The sequence below is a fragment of the Elephas maximus genome, chromosome 4 (genome assembly GCF_024166365.1).
Source record: "Elephas maximus indicus isolate mEleMax1 chromosome 4, mEleMax1 primary haplotype, whole genome shotgun sequence".
Taxonomy (NCBI): domain Eukaryota; kingdom Metazoa; phylum Chordata; class Mammalia; order Proboscidea; family Elephantidae; genus Elephas; species Elephas maximus.
In genome coordinates, this window is record NC_064822.1 from 174,166,132 (window position 1) to 174,184,253 (window position 18,122).

General features: G+C 36.9%; 1 protein-coding gene across 2 annotated transcripts in view; it reads right to left on the bottom strand.

Moving 5' to 3' along the window:
- The window catches only part of CRY1 (cryptochrome circadian regulator 1), a 108,718-nt gene that overhangs the window by 26,434 nt on the left and 64,162 nt on the right, over positions 1–18,122 (bottom strand). For both annotated transcript variants that reach the window (XM_049884262.1, XM_049884261.1), the window contains exon 2: positions 4,198–4,306. In XM_049884262.1, the coding sequence (XP_049740219.1) occupies positions 4,198–4,306 (109 nt within the window). The remainder of the gene's footprint in view (positions 1–4,197; positions 4,307–18,122) is intronic.

Sequence of the window (18,122 nt, forward strand, 5' to 3'; positions counted from 1 at the left end):
TATAAAAAAAAAAAACAAAAAACAACTAATTCCAACTCATAGTGACCTTATAGGACAGAGTAGAACTGCCCCATAGGGTTTCCAAGGAGTGCCTGGTTGATTCAAACTGCTGACCTTTTGGTTAGCAGCCAAAGCTTTTAACCACTATGCATCCAGGGTTTCCAAACATATATATAGAGAGATTCATATTACAAAATGATTCATGTGGCTGTTGAGGCTGGAATGTTCCAAGTCCATGCGTTAGGACAGAGGCTTCTCCTAATTTATGTAGCTGCAAGGGCTGGCGAACCCAAGACCAACAGGTCAGAGAGCAGGGCTCTTGCTCACAGGCTGCAAAGACTGACATATCCCAAGATTGGCAGGCAAACTCCAGGTAAGCTGCTAGCTCAAGTCCAAAGAACCAGAGGTCACATGAACAGGAGCCAGCGCAGGATCCAGCTTGAGTAAAAGCCCATAAGACTTGCCAGAATGTCCACTTACATTCAGTGCAGGCCACACGCCCAAAGAAACTCTCTTTCAACTGACTGGCTACTTACAGCAGATCCCATTATAGAGGTGATCACAACGGCATACAACTGGCAAACCACTGAGAATCATGGCCCAGCCAAGTTGACACATAACCTTAACTAACACAGTCAGCTAATTATCTACTCTTTTTCTTGCGAGATTGCACTGGCTAGGACTTACAGTAAGTGGTCAAAATGAATATCCTTGCTTTGTTCTCTATCTTGGGTGGAAAACATTCAGTGATCCACTGTAAGGTATAATGTTAGTTGTGTTTTTTTGTAGACATCTTTTATAAACTGAGGGAAGTCTCTTTCTATTCCTAGTATTCTAAAAGTTCTTAAAAAAAAAACATGAATGGGTGTTGAATTTTGTCAAATGCTTTTTCTACATCTATTGAGGTAGTCGTAATTTTCTCCCTTTATTAATAGGACATAATACATTAACTGATTTTTTAAATGTTGAACCAACTTTGTATTCCTAGTATGATCCCCATTTGATCATGATATATCATTATTTTAAAATACTGCAAGATTCAATTTGTTAATATATTGTTAAGGATTTCTAGGTCTTTGTTTATGAGCAATATTGGGTTATACACTTTTTTTTTTTCTTAAAATTTATCAGGTTTTGGTATCAGGGTTATGCTGGTTTCATAAGAATGAGTTGGAAAGGGTTCCCAATCTCCTCCTTTGTTTTCTGAAAGTTTTATAATACTGGCATTATAATTCATGAGTGAAGTGATCTTAGGCCTGGAGTTTTATTTATGGAAGGAAAAGCTTCTGATTACAAATTCAATTCCTTTAGAGATATAGGGATATTCGGAGCCCTGGTGGTACAGTTGTCAAGAACTCGGCTGCTAACCAAAAGGTCAGCAGTTTGAATCTGCCAGCAGCTCCTTGGAAACCCTATGGGCAGTTCTATTTTGTCCTATAGGGTCGCTATACAGTCAGAATCGACTCAATGGCAATGGGTTTGTTTTTTTTTGTTTATAGGGATGTTCAGTCTTTCTTCTTATGAGAGTTTTAGTAACTTGTGTTTTTCCATTTCACCTAAGTTTGCAGAACTTATTTGCCTTATGGTTTTTATAGTATCCTTTATCATCCTTTTAAGGTCTGGGGACTCTCTAGTGATATTTCCTTTTTTTTATTCCTGATATAGATAATTTGTGTTTTTCTCCCTCTTTTGCCCTCATCAGTATTGCTTGGAATTTATCAACTTTGTTAATCTTTTCAAAGAAGCAGTTTCAGTTTCATTGACTGAATCAATCAGGGTTCAGTCAGGAGATAGAAACCACATCAGCAATTTGAACAGGAAAAATTTTAACGTAGTAAAGCTTAATTATTAGCTATTAAAAGGTGGTTGACAATGGCAAGGGGTAAAACAGAAGCCAAGGCTATACTGTCCAATATGGTAGCCACTACCCACATGTGGCTTCTGAGCACTTCAAATGTGACTAGTCTGAGTTGAGCTGTGTTGTCAGGTATAGAATATACACTGCATTTCAAAGACTTCATAAGAAAAAAAAGTAAAATATCTTATCAGCAATTTTATATTGATTATGTGCTGAAATATTTTAAATGCACTGGTTAAATAAAATATATTATTAAAATGAATTTCACCTGTTTCATTTTACTTTTTTTAAATGTGGCTATTAGAAAATTTAAAATTACATATGGGCTTCTGTTGGATGGTACTACTCTGAAGAGTCCAAAATAGCCAACACCATCTCTAAGTGGAGGAGATATAAGCAAGGAATGAATTCAGTACTCAGAGCGCTCCCTTCCTCCCCACTGCTGAGATTCACACCTATACTGGCAGAATTTAACTAAGTTACATGGAAAAGTTCTAAGTAGGATTCATCTCAGAAAAAATGACAAAGGTTTATCGGACATACGTGTGTATATATTTGTGTGTACATAAAAAATCTGACATCAATCTTAAACATACTTGATATAAATCAAGCACAATGAATGAGTGCTATAGAGGGGAGAAGATATCTACTAGAGGAGACATTAGTATCAGAGTGACTGCCAATCATCCCAATAAACTAAAGGTACCTCTATCAAGTCTAAACCCCAGCTTACCTCTAATGTGGGTGATGACAGGATTAATTATCTATTAAAAATTCTCACTATTTGTTGCACTTAAAATAATAAAACTAGAAACACTAATTTGAGTCAGTCAGCTAGTTACTGACAAAAGGAACATGCTCCCTCAGAGAAACTGGGTGTATGAGGGTTAGGAGTGGGAGGGTGGCCTGCTTGTTATTGTATATACTTTTGGACTGTTTTGATTTCTTTGTTTTACTTATACCAAATGGATTTAGATTTATCCACACACACACACTCTTAAATTTCTGAGTTGCTAATAAATTCTTGCCACTGTTTCCGATACGCTTTCTGATCAGAATTTTTCCATGTACCTAAGCTAAATTATGACTATAAGTAGCTGCAGTAGTGAACGAATTTTAATAAAAGAGAAGTTTTCACAAGCAAGTGTGATCCATTAGCTAAACCTTAAACATTAACCAAAAAACCCCACTGCCATCTCATAGCCACCCCACAGGGTTCCAAGGCTGTAAACCTCTATGGAAGCAAACTGCCACATCTTTCTCCCATGGAACTGCTAGTGACTTTGAATAGCCAAACTTTCAGTTAGCAGCTGACCACTTTAACCACTGGCTTCTTCTAAACCCATGGAAAAAGGAACTGGTCATCATTGGAAAACAGAAATATTGCAATTATAACAATTTGATGGCTCAAACAGTTTCAAGAAAAAGCAGATATACAGTTAGGAATTCTAATGGTAGCCAACAGGAAGACCTAAGTATAAAGGACAGTTTAGACACTTGACTTCTGATCTGAGCACTTCCATGAGGTAGGTGTATGACCTTGGGTAACCCATTTAATCTATCTAGGTCTAATTTTTTCATACACAAAAAAGGGGAAGGCTAGGAGATTTTTAAGAAGCTATCAAGTTAAAAAACAAAACAAAACAACTACAGTTTTATATTAACGACGGCATGCCAATCATTACAATCCTTTGACCCAGAGAGTCCTCATCTAAGAATTATCCCACAAATATGCTGGCACATGTGAGCAAGGATACATTTATGTGGTCAAGGATGTTCACTGGCAGCAACATTTGTATTAACAAAGGGCCTGGGGAAAAATAATAGATATTCAATAGAAAGTCAGTTAAAGAAACTACGGTAAATCTACACAATGGAATACTATGGAGACGGAAGAAGTTAACTTGTGTTGATATGGAAAAATCTCTAAAATACACGGTTATGTGAACAAAGCAAGGCACAGAGTGGTGTACGTAATGTGAGATTCAATGGCAATGAGCTTTCATTGTGGTTTTAAAAAAAAGGGACTGTATATATATATATACATACACAAATGTTTTTTATACAAAGGATATTTCTAATGGATACACAAGAAACTGTGTAGGATTTGGTTGCTTCTAGAAGGGGGACTAATGGTTAAGGTAGACATAAAATTTAAATTTTCATCATAAATAATTTTTTCACTGTCTTTTACCATGTTTATTTAAAAATTTGCCACATTTAATTTAAAAATTCTTTAAAAAATTCGCCACATTTTAGATTACCCCAAATGCCTTATTTACAAATGTTATTTTCTCTGACAAAAAATTATTATTTTTTGCTAAGGTTTTTTAAATTACCTTGAAAAGCCTGGGAAACACATCTGCTGGTTGTCCACGAATCACAAACAAACGAGAGTTTAATTTTCGCAGATTAGCATCAAGATCCTCAAGACACTGAAGCAAAAATCTAGAGAAAATAAAATATTAAAACACTTAAAAACATCTATTTGGAAGATATAGAAAGTACCGCAAAATTGTGGCATTCCAAAAGTTGAGACAGCAACCCAACATCTTCCTTTTATCATCTTTTCTTTTACTGGTATATAAAAATTCCTGCTTCCAGAAACCATACTTAAAAATTAAAAAAAATTACTGTGCAAGTTTCCCAATATTTGAATGTGGTTCCTAAATTTAAAAATCACAAGTTTTCATTAAATGACTATTAGCAAAAGTTTGTTTTGATCATAAAAATTATGGAGAAAAATAGCAAAGCCATTAAATAACTTGTCCTTTTGTTTAAACCTGATGAAATGAAGTTCACATAGAAAGTCCACAATAAAAAATCTAGAACTTTGTTAGAAAAAAAATTGAAACATCCCATTGAATCACTCTGGCCAAGTGAGTAACTTAAGAATTTTAGTACTTGGTGATACCGTAAACATCTAAGAGAGAGAAAATATAATACCCACTTTTCAGCTTATAATTTAAAGAAAAAGAAATAATAAATAGATGTTAAAAAAAAAAAAAAAGTCTGTTGCCATCAAGTTGATTCTGACTCACAGCAACCTACAGGATAGAGCAGAACTGCTCCATTGGGTTTCCAAGGAGCGGCTAGTGGATTTGAACTGCCAACCTTTTGATTAGCAGCCGTAGTTCTTCATCACTGCATCATTACAAACCAAAACCAAACCCGTTGCCACTGAGTTGATTCCGACTCACAGTCACCTTACAGGACAGAGTAGAACTGCCACATAGGGTTTCCAAGGAGTGGCTGGTGGATTTGAACTGCTGACCTTTTGGTTAGCGGCCAAGCACTAATTTTCTGAGTGTAGAGAATACCACATCATTCAACAAGTTTCATGGAGCACGTGGGAATACAGATTTTTTCAATGAAATAAGTACTAACAAGGCTTACACATGATAAGTATCTGGGGGAAATTAAGAGGCAGTGCTGGATGATGTCTTACTGTGAAGAAATGGAGCATTCAAGAGCTAAAATGAAAGACATGCCACCCCTAAAAGGTTCAATCTCGTTGTCTCATGCTAACTTTCTCTACTATTTCATCTAAATTCTGTTCCACTTTTTATGTTCTGTTCTTAAGGTTAATATTTGTCAGGCCTTTCCACAGGCTATGTGCTCTTTGAGAACAGTGACTATGTCTTAATTGTGAGGAGGAGTGGTTAGGGTCAGGGAAAGGCATATTCCATAACTGCAATGTCTGATATGGTAACCACTAGCCACACACAGCCATTTAAATTTAGATTTAAATTAATTAAAATTAAGTCAGTTGCTCAGTCACACTAGTCACATTTCAAATCCTAAACAATCATATATTACTAGTGGCTACCATACTGAGCAGCACAGATATAAAACATTTCCATCACTGCAGAAAGGCTTATTGAACAGCACTGTCTAGGAGGTTGTTCAGTCTAGATCATTCTACCAAAAGTCTTGTTAATTTTTTTTAACAACTGTAATTATTAGTGACATCAGTATACCTAGTCAAGCTTGAAAGTCTTTCCCTGTTAGGAGTTACCATCTCTATTGCTTGGGGAATCACACAGTTATCTATACTCCTGAGGATGTTACAGATATCTCACCATTTCACCTTAGGAAGTCTCACAATTGCCTTTACACAAATAAGGGGAAAACAAAACAAAAACACCTTTTCTATTTCCACATTTATATTTATCACATCACCATTCTGCGTTGGCTTGGACTCACCTCCTAAACATTTCCACGTGCCCCCAATCCACCACTACCATTGTACAAGTACTTTAGGGGTAAGATTTTTGTTGTTGTCATTGTTATAACAATGTTAGAACAACTAAGTTTCATAAAATTATCCACAACTATGAATAATTTATCATGTCTAGAGACAGCACTGGGCGGGGGGGGGGAGTGACAAACATTTACTGGGAAGGATCTTGCTTTACGTATTTGCTTGGCAAGAACATTTTTTTTTTTTTTTTTTAAATCTGACTACACTGTAGTGCCACAATGGTTAAGAGCTTGGCTGCTAACCAAAAGGTCAGCAGTTCAAATTCACTAGCTGCTCCTTGGAAACCCTACAAGGCAGTTTCACTCTGTCCTATAGGGTCGCCATGAGTCGGGATCAACTAGACGGACATGGGTATGGTACACTATAGTAGTCAGATAAAAAATTAATAACTTGAACAAACAAGCAATTCTAAGCTTCCTTATATTTAAACAGCACTAAACTAAAATGACCTGAGGGGAAATCTAGGGCAGAGGAAACCCCGAAGTCTCTTTTGTACCACTGGTTTCAGCATCTTCTGTACCAGAGCTGATAGTGAGCGAGCGGCAGGAGTTCTCCATATTAAAAGTTTTGGTGGAAATGTTTCTATGTAATACAAACAGCTCAATGATGGAAAATAAGATGGGAAAAGACAAAAACTAAATGTCCCGATTAACTGATAAAATGAAAATTAAGTTTGAGTTAATTAATAATTGACCCTGTTATGTTTTCCTTTCCTGTTCATAGAATGAATAAGCAATCTTAGTGCTTTTCAACAAACACCCTATGTTTACTGAAAACAAACAAAAATAAAGAATATGAACTGAAGTACTGTGTTATAATGGGAAGTTTTGCTACCTAAATAGAATTTTGTTTTGGCACTCCATGAAACAAAGGAATAGAAGCTGCATTTAATTATGGTGTTTTTTCTTCCACAGACGTTATTGATGGTATTTTTCTTCCATTGTTGTTGTTGTGTACCCTACCCTGTGGTCAATTTCTACTCTTAATTACCCCCATGGGACTCTATAGAGTAGAACTCACCTATAGGGTTTCCTAGGTTGTAATCTTTACGGAAGCAGATTGCCACACCTTTCTTGGAGCGGCTGGTGGTTTCAAACCACTAACCTTTTAATTGGCAGCCCAGGGCTTAGCCATTATGCGACCAGATGTTATCGTTTACATCTCTATGATTTCACATAAAAATGACAAAAGTACAGTGGACTCAAGTACAGGTACTTTGTACTCAAACATTTTAATTAAAAGCAAAAAAGATTTGTGAAGAAAGAGAAGGAGAACACGTGTTGTCCAACGGAACAGACTGTCCTTTGCACTATGACTTTTAAAGCTGTATGCATATATTAGTTTGATAAAATAAAATTTAAATACATTTATTTATGCTTATATGCACACACGAAAATATCTGAAAGGATACTTACCGAACTATTAATAATAGTTGCCCTCATGACTGGGAGTTTGTAGTTGAGAATGAAGAAGAGAGAAACATACATTTTTATTTGTTTCCTAAAAACGTTTAAAATAATTTGTATACATTCCTTCTAAGTAGAACAAAAATGAGATATACCGTACCTACTGTAAACCTGGTTTTTTACATGGTGAATATTTTTTGCAAGGCAGTAAACATTTTTTAAACATAGTTCTGTGGCATCAATTTGCATGGTTCCATACTATTCCATTGCATAGATGCCCTGTAATTTAACAAGTCTATCAACCCATTACTATCCTTCAATCAATCCTGAAAAGTCCTGTCTAATTTCCTCATCAGTAAAATTGGAAAGTAATTGGACTTATTTCATGGATTGTTGCAAGAATTAAAAAAAAAAAATATATGTGAAGCTCTTAGAACAGTGCCTGGCTTATAGTACACGCTATTATGTAAGTGTTATTATTTTTTAGTCCCCTTCTTCTTACCACTTCTGTTTGTGACAATAATTTTAGTCCTTGTTATCCCTTGCTTGTTTTATTGCAATGCCTTAAAATAGCTCTGCCTATCAACAGTCTGTCTCCACTCTAATCCATCTTATATAATATCAAAATCTTCCTGAGGCACACTCTCCTGAACAAAGGTCTCTAAAGACTCATTCCCTACAGAATAAAGAATAATTATTTTGCTTGGCCACTAACGTAGGGTTCTAGGTTCATTTCCTACCACTCCCCCTTCTGCCTGCCAAACCAAACTACTTCTCTTTCCCCCACATATTTAATCTCTAAGAATTTGTTCCACGCTATTCCCTCTACCTGGAATGCCTTTCCCAATTCTCATCTCTTCAAGTTCACATCCTACTGACCTTTAGTCTTCCAGCTGAAAGCAATTTTTCTATCCACTGAACTGTCATAGGACATTAGAGAAACTTCCAGTTGTACCTCATATTAAGGCTTATATATGTCTTACATTGCCTCCTGATGGATTTCAAAATGAAGAAGTCTGTATCTGATTCCTAACTAGACAATTTTCTTAACTTTGGTTTCTACATTTGAAAAACAAATCTCATCATGTGCCTTGTACAATTGTTGAAGATTAGAAATAGGATAAAATCACCTACTAGGGTTGTCTTGTATGGCTGTCAAAAGGCTTAGAAACAGCGTAAAATTACCTAATAGAGTCTCCAGCTCTTGGCAGATATTCATGAAGCAGATGTTATTATTATTCTCCATTGAGAATAATTTGTGTTTTTTTTTAAGTGACATGTACTTCTACATGTCACTTGGCATGTCTACTTGGCATGACACCATGAGACAATGAATTGGCTGAATGCCTACACCTATCACAAAATCGCCTTAAACTCATAACTTCATTTGAATGTGACAATGAACTAAGGCTCACAGTGATAAGGAAAGTATGAATATATATATTCATGTATAAGTGGATACTGTGCGGTTTAAAGTCTGGCAAGGTGTGCGTAAGGGTTGTATCTTTTCACCATACTTATTCAATCTGTATGCTGAGCAAATAATCTGAGAAGCTAGACTATATGACGAAGAACATGGCATCAGGATTGGAGGAAGACTCATTAACAACCTGTATTATACAGATGATACAACCTTGCTTGCTGAAACTGAAGAAGGCTTGAAGCACTTATTGATGAAGACCAAAGACTACAGCCTTCGCTATGGATTATGCCTCAACATGAAGAAAACAAAAATCCTCACAACTGCATCAATAAGCAACATCATGATAAATGGAGAAAGACTGAAGTTATCAAGGATTTCATTTTACTTGGATCCACAATCAACACACATGGAAGGAGCTGTCAAGAAATCAAAAGGTGCACTGCATTGGGCAAATATGCTGCCAAAGGCCTCTTTAAAATGTTAAAAAGCAAAGATGTCACCTTGAAGACTAAGGTGCACCTGACCCAAGCCATGGTGTTTTCAACTGCCTCCTATGCATGCCAAAGCTGGACAATGAATAAGGAAGATCGGAGAATTATTGATGTCTTTGAATTATGGTGTTGGTGAAGAATATGGAATATAGCATGGACTGCCAAAAGAATGAAAAATTCTATCTTGGAAGTACAGCCAGAATTCTCCTTAGAAGTAAGAATGACGAGACTTCATCTCACATACTTTGCACATGTTATCTGGAGGGATCAATCCCTGGAGAAAGACAACATGCTTGGTAAAGTAGAGGGTCAGCGAAAAAGAGGAAGACCCTCAACGAGATGGACTGACACAGTAGCTGCAACAATGGGCTTAAGCATAAAAACGATTGTGAAGATGATGCAGTACCGGGCAGTGTTTTGTTCTGTTGTGCACCGGGTTGCTATGAGTTTGGACTGACTCAATGGCACCTAACAACAACGACAACATTTATATACACACACACACACACACCCCAAAGGAAACCCTGGTGGCGTAGTGGTTAAGTGCTATGGCTGCCAACCAAAGGGGTCGGCAGTTCAAATCCGCCAGGAGCTCCTTGGGGCAGTTCTACTCTGTCCTGTAGGGTTGCTATGAGTCAGAATCGACTCGACGGCACTGGGATTTTTTTTGTTTTTTTTTTTATATACCAAACCAAAAACCAAAACCCAGTGCTGTCGAGTCGATTCCAACTCATAGCGACCCTACAAGACAGAGTAGAACTGCCCCATAGAGTTTCCAAGGAGCACCTGGTAGATTCGAACTGCTGACCTTTTGTTTGGCAGCCGTAGCACTTAACCACTACGCCACCAGGGTTTCCATATATACATATATATATAAAACTAGGAACAGAGCAATTGAGAACCTGAATCAACTCATCTCTAAATACGTAATTCTTTCTTGAAAGATCTTCTCAATATTTATAAAAATAGGAAGTTAATACCATAAAACAAAAAATTCCAACATCTCAAATTCAAAGCATCAACTCACTGACAGGTGTGATTTCTTTTTGTGCTGAGTGAATAAAGTTATTTGAAAACCTGCTATGCAAAGTCTAACCTTTCATCCTTTAGCCTCAACTGAGAAGAGAGATCTTCAAGAGTTCAGCTTCAGTGTGTTCCAGCAAACACACTAATTTTAACCTTTATGAGTGAGAATCAACTCAACAGCACACAATAACAACAACATATTACAAATACATATGTCTTAGAACAGGCATTGAGTATTGGATAAATGATTTCACCTATGCTACTGACAATATATAGGGTATACGTTTTTACCAGGAACATATTTTTAGAGCTTCTCCAATTCGACATAGATACTGTTCTCATAAACCTACATACACCTATTTGAAGGCTCAGTTAATAATGCCATTAACTACATACAACAGACTGGTTTTTAAACAGGACAAATGACAGTAACACTCACTACATCCCTTTGCATAATTGTACTCCCAGCACAGAAACACAGCTCTTATGCTATTTAATTACAACACTGATTGCACTACTTTAAACTGAAGAGGCATTGGGCGAGAAAATACGTATCTTCACTTTAAACGTTTTTAGAATTTTTTCTCTTCTAGAGATCACTACCTTATTGGTAGCTTAAAAAAAAGTAACACGGAGCAAGCTTCCTCATACCGTTTCCAAAAGATGATTTCAACATGAATCAACAGAAATAGTTTCTTAAAGTAGGTCATTGCCATGGCAACCAGAGAGTGGTTTGGTGTACTCCAGTCACAATGACCTACTTTACAGCCTGTGCTAGAACAGCTTATATAACTAGATTTTCTACTTCTGTCTATAAAATAGTCTAAAAAAGGCAATGGTAAGATACAACATAATCCTACTGCTGCTGAAAACAAAGCATTAAAAATTAACAAGTATCTTTACCAGAATAAAGCCATCTGCTTCTGCACTTCAGTTTATAAAAAATACACATGCGCAATGAAAATTTCACACTTCAAATAAACCAAACAATTCATCGCTGACCTTAAACAACTAGTGTAAAGAATATAAACTAAGACCATTAAAACCATGTGGAGAATATTTCTTCTATTCTTTGCACGAAATAACAACAGAATTAGATTAAAAAATCAAACAGTTAAGTTTTGGCTATACTACCATAAAGGAGTCCCGATGGTGCAGACGGTTAAGTGCTTGGCTGTGAACCAAAAGGTTTGTGGTTCAAACCCACACAGCGGCTCCTCAGGAGAAAAACCTGCAGATCTGCTCCCATAAAGATTACAGCAAAGAAAAGCCCACAGGGCAGTTCTACTCTGTCACATGGGGTCGCCATGAGTCAGAATCAACTCGACAGCACCCAACAACAACTATCATAAAGAAAAAAAAGTGGAGATTCTCAATCATTAACCATAGTTTATAGAGTTTCATTATAAATTAAAAAATTGTAAATAGAAATTTCCCTCTACAAATTGAATAAAGTTTATATATACTACTTTTCTGGTTTGGAACAAAGGTTTCACGCTTTCATCAAACTTAACCACTATTCATATTATCAGAGTATTTGTGATAAAAATTTTCCCTGAAGAGAACAGTTAGTATTCAATCAAGTATATATTTTGAAAAGCAAATTTTGCATTTTGACAGGTTCTAACGGTCATACGGTCATAAATCACTGGCTCTATACTCTGTTGCTTACTACTGCAAATATTTTGTAACGCCCTCTTTTAAATCCTGATATGAAAATTCATAGATAATTTATTCATATGTGAAATTTTTAAATATTAATTTTCTGCTATATACAGGAGAAATGAGAGCGAGGTAATTTATATTTTACAAAAAGTAACATGACTTCTGTATGTAAATACCTGGGCGTGTCACCAGAGGACAACAAATCAGTTGATGCCTACACCTACACACAGAACCATGTTAAATTCAACACCTACAAAAACAGACTGACACGGTTGTGTTTGCTGGTCACTCAAGCACCGTAAGTCATACTGCCTTTGGTAGCGTGATTTTCTGAAATGTTGAGCAAAACTTTGCAATGTTCTGAACAAAACAAAGCACAATGCTTACTTGATTTATATAGGTGATAAACGCACTCCAGTAACAGTACATTTTAAAATTGTCCATAAAATACCCAGTATTTATACATAAAAATGGTCTTAGGCTCTAGATTCAGAAAATTATGAGTAAGTTTTTCACTTACATGAAATCTCTGGTAAAAGAGATATGAGTTATGTGGGACGTGGAATAATTATTTATTTTTAGGGACACTATCGTCATCTTGGGAGTTCCTGGGTGGTGCAAATGATTAACGTGCTCAGCTGCTTACCAAAAGTTTGGAGGTTTGAGTGTACCCAGAGGCACCTCAGAATAAAGGCCTGGCTATCTACATCTAAAAAAAATCAGTCACTGAAAACCCTATGGAACACAGTTCTGCTCTGACACACTTGGGGTTGCCATAAGTCAGCACCAACTGGATAGCAACTGTTTTTTTTTTTTTAATCTCCATTCTTGAAACCAAAGAAAAACAAAACAAAACAAACCCGTTACCGTCGCGTCAATTCTGACTCATAGCAACCCTATAGGACAGAGCAGAGCTGCCCCATAGGGTTTCCAAGGAGCAGCTGGTGGATTTGAACTGCTGACCTTTTGGTTAGCAGCCTGAGCTCTTAATCACTGTGCCACCAGGGCTCCAAGTTCTTGGCTCCTCCTAATTCCACTAACAATTCCCAATCATTGTGATAACCAAAAATGACTCCCTAAATTTCTAAAACACTTTTTAAGGGGATATATTTTTCATTATTTATATAATTTCATTCACTGATCTAGGTTCCAGTACTGAGAGGGCTTAAAATCTAGAAAGGTACTTGAACGTGTACATGATGTACATGATGTACATGAATATAACAAAATCTGTTATGGTAGAGGAAACCCTGGTGGCCTAGTGATTAAGAGCTACGGCTGCTAACCAAAAGGTCAGCAGTTCGAATCCATCAGGCGCTCCTTGGCAACTCTATGGGGCAGTTCTACTCTGTCTTACAGGTTCGCTATGAGTTGGAATTGACTGCAACAGGTTTGTTTGTTTTTTGGTTATGGTAAAATGCAACATGTAAGAGACACACGGATCATTAACGTGCTGTGAAAAATCAGGAGAAATCACTTCTGGATTTTTTCCTTGGGATAGTGAGGAAATTAGGCAAAATTTCAAGGATGTCATTATAGAGAGAGGCCTTGGTGCATTACTATGATTTTAATAGCTGGTGAGATGAGGGAGAATGATTGGCCACCGGACTGTAACCTCCTTAAAGACTGGGAATAGGCCCTATTCACCGCATCCCAGTGCCTAGACAACGACTGACATATAGGAGGAGTTTCAGTAAGTATTTAATGACCAACCTTATCAGTAAATTAATGAAAGCAAGAAAAAGAGATATTAAAGACTTGATTCAATAGTCAATGGAGAAACAAGAAAGGTAAAGGGGAGAGAACATTTTCTGGCTGTCTTTTTTGCTATGTACTTTAAAAACGATGCATATGAAACTCATCAAGGAGAAGTATGTTTTCTAAGGTAAATCAGCTAAGCAATCAAGTAAGAATTTTAATCTGGATGTAGCTTACTCCAAACCTGTGCTCTTTGCATTGTTATCATGTGACTTCCTATGCCGCTGCCGTCCAGTCAGCCCCCAACTAGGGGGACCCCACGTGTTACAGAATAGCACTGCTCCATAGGGTTTTCTTGGCTTTAGTCTTTACAGTCTTACAGTAGCAGTTCACCATGCCTTTCTTCCGGAGAGCTGCTGGGTGGGTTTGAACTGCCAACCTTTAGGTTAGCAGCCCATCACAAATCACTTATGCCACCCAGGCTCCTCTACGTAATAATCTAAAATGTTTTAGGAAAACTAATCTGATAGCTTTAAGGACATAAAGATGACTGGAACATAGTTTTTGCACTCAAGGTGGAGGACAGGAATGTGTTAGTTAAAACAGAATAGATTAACTTATACTGTAAGTTAATACTGTAAGTTACAAATAATCTCTATGTCTTAAAATAATAAAATTTGCTTCTCACTCATGCTCTACTGCAGATCAGCTAAGGCATTTCTGTTCACATTCACTCAGTCAGGCGCCAAACATGACTTCAAGAAGACAAGAAAGCATAAACTTCCTCCAAGGAGGAACACTGAATGATGTTAAACAGTAATAACATTTACCATAATATGTTAGCCAATATCAACATATATGTACCATGGGTGAATTCGTAGCCTTGGTGGCACGCTGGTTAAGTGTTTGGCTGCTAACCAAAGGATCAGCTGTTCAAATCTACCAGCCGCTCCTTGGAAACCCTATGGGGCAGTTCTACTCCGTCTTATGGGGTCACTATGAGTTGGAATCAACTCGAAGGCAATGGGTCAATGGGTTTTTTGGGTGAATTTTATAATAAAGGGATATTATGGCAGTACAGAAGAATCCTAACTCAAGGTGGGGGGGGGGTCAGGAGAAGACACAAGGAAGAAAACATTTGAGCCAATCAATAGGAAACATTGCAATGAATACTTTATCTAGAAGAAAAAATAGGAAAGGGCAATCAAAACCAAATAAAGGAAACACATAAAAAGTAGTGTGTGTGTTGTGGGGGATTGGGAGTATGACTACAGTTATCATACCTTCTATACTAAGATGTGTATTCCCAATCCGAATTTTAATATTTCAAAATACACTCAAAATCAATGTCAAAAGGAATCTGCCAGCAACTTCTGACATATGTTGCATTATGCTGCCCTAATAACTGTTGTGTGCCATGGAGTCCATCCTGACTCATAGTGACCCTATATGACAGAGTAGAACTGCTCAACAGGGATTCCTAGGCCGTAATATTTATGGGAGCGGATTGCCAGGTCTTTTCTTCTGAGAAGTGGATGGTGATTTTGAACCACCAACCTTTTGGTTAATAGCTGAGCACTTAACCATTGTGCTACCAGGGCTCCTTAGGATTTCTGTAGAGCCTTGGTAACCCTGAGCTTCATCCAGGTTGGAGAGGACAGGAGATAAAACCCAAACTCCAACCAAGGTGAGAAAGCTAATTACAGACCCTCAAAATAAAGCCTGTATGTATAAGACACAAATCTTAAGTCACAGAATCAGACAAGGAGACTGCCCATGTCTATGCAGTTTGAGTTGAAATATAGATGGAAAGAGAAAAACGGTAAGTTTACAGTGGAGAAACTTGGCCAACACTTTAACCACACGATCAAAGTATCATGTATGATGTGGTAAAAAGAGTACTTCTGATATTTCCCCCAAAAGTCTATAACTATGAGAAAACATCAGTTAAGCCCAAATTGAAGGCCATTCTCCAAATACTTGACCAGTACTCAAAACTGTCAAGGTCATGAAAAACAGGGAAAGCCTGAGAAACAATAATAGACTAGAGGAGATTAAAAAGGCATACAACTAAATGCAACGTGGTATCCTGGGTGGGATCCTGGAACAGAAGAGGAACTTTAGTGGATATCTGAGTAAAGTCTGGACTTCAGTTAGTAGTATGGTTTCTGAGTTTTGATGAATGTGCCATGGTAACGTAAAATGTTAAACTTAGTGGAAACTGGGTAAGGAGTATACAGGAACTCTATGTCTTTTCTTTGCAAATCTTTTGAAAATCCAAAATTATTCAAAAATAAAATATTAAAAAAAGAAAAAGAAAGAAATCCTCCCTGAGAATGCATATCATCAATGGAGACTAGGGGAACTTACATGGTACCAAGCACCTCAAATGTAACATTGCATTTGAAGTGGTGCCAGGTTGGTTGAGACCTGAGATATGTTTACAAAAATCATAAATCCTTTCTGGATGCTCAATTTCAACCCATGCCTCAAAGAATTTCCACAAAAAAAAGTTCCACCAGAAATCAACAATGATGGACTTTATCAATAAAGTGAAGAGACAACCTACAGATTGGGGGAAAATTTTGAGGAACCATATATCTAATAAGGGTCTAGTCTAATATCTAAAAAATATATAAAGCTTCTACAACTTAACAACAAAATGATAAACAACCAATCAAAAAATAGGCAAAAGGCTTAAACAGACATTTCACCAGAGGATATTCAAATGGCAAACAAGCACATGAAAAGATGCTCAACATCATTAGCCATTAGAGAGCTGCAAATCAAAACTACAATGAGATGCCACTTCACCCCTATTAGTAGAATGGCAATGATAAAAAACAAAACCACCCAGAAAACAGGTGCTGGTGAGGTTATGGAGAAAGAGGAACGCTTATCCATTGCTGGTGGGAATATAAAATGTATAGTCACTGTGAGAAACAGTTTGGTGGTTCTTCAAAAAGCCAAACATGGGACTACCATGTGACCCAAAAATTCTAATCCTAGGTATACACCCAGAAGTAGTGAAGCCAGGAATGCAAACAGAAACCTGTACACCAATTTCACTGCAGTACTTTCACAATAAGCAAAGGTGGAAAATAATCAATCAATCAATCATAAAATACACAGGAAACAAGAACTTAATTTTACCTGCAGAATGAAACACATGAAAATGACCAAGAATTTTCCAAAACTTATGAAAGATAACAACTTATCAATTCAAGAAGCTCAATGAATCCCAAGCTAGGTAAGAAAGAAGAGAGAGATAATAGGGCAGAGGATAAGGGGTGATATGGGGAGGGGAGAGGTAAAGACAGAAACGAAAAAATAAAAATAGAAATATAGAGAAGACAAGGGCGAGTCAAAGAGAAAGCTCACCCCTAGAAAAATCATATTAAAACTCACAAAACCGAAGACAAAGAGATAACCTATAAGCAGTCAGAGAACATAGTACCCAACAATTGAAGAATATTTATCCTTTCAAGTACATACGAAAACTAACCCTGAATTATGCAGTAACACTGTAGTTACCAAATTTAAAGAAATTAGTATCATTCATATATTTTGAAATAAAAAAATACCTTTCTAAACAACTTATAGGACAAAGAACATCATAAGCAAATTTTATAAAATACATCAACTGAATAATAATGCAACTAACGTGTATTTAGAAGGAAACTGAGAGGTGTAAATTAGAAAAGACAGCTTGAAATTAAGTAGAAAGGCAGCATAATACATGCTAAAAAAGCAGAAACAAGGAAATAATAAAAAACAAACCAAACCTGATGCAGTCAAGTCGATTCTGACTCATAGTGATCCTATAGGACAGAGTAGAACTGCCCCATAGTTTCCAAAAGGCAGTTGTTCAAACAGAACAAAGGGGATACTGCACGGTTTAAAGTCTGGAAAGGTGTGCATCAGGGTTGTGTTTTCACCATACACATTCGATCTGTATGCTGAGCAAACAATCTGAGAAACTGGACTATATGAAGAAGAATACAGCATCAGGACTGGAGGAAGACTTGTTAACAACCTCCGATATACAGACGACAAAACTGTGCCTGCTGAAGTGAGGAGGACTTGAAGTACTTACCCATGAAGATCAAAGACTACAGCCTTCAGTATGGTTTGTATTTTAACATAAAGAAAACAAAAATCCTCACAACTGGACTAAGAAGCAACATCATGGTAAATGGAGAAAAGACTGAAGTCACCAAGGATTATCATTTTAGACTGAACAGGTATGGTGAAAGGATACAACCGTGACACACACCTTTCCTGATTTTAA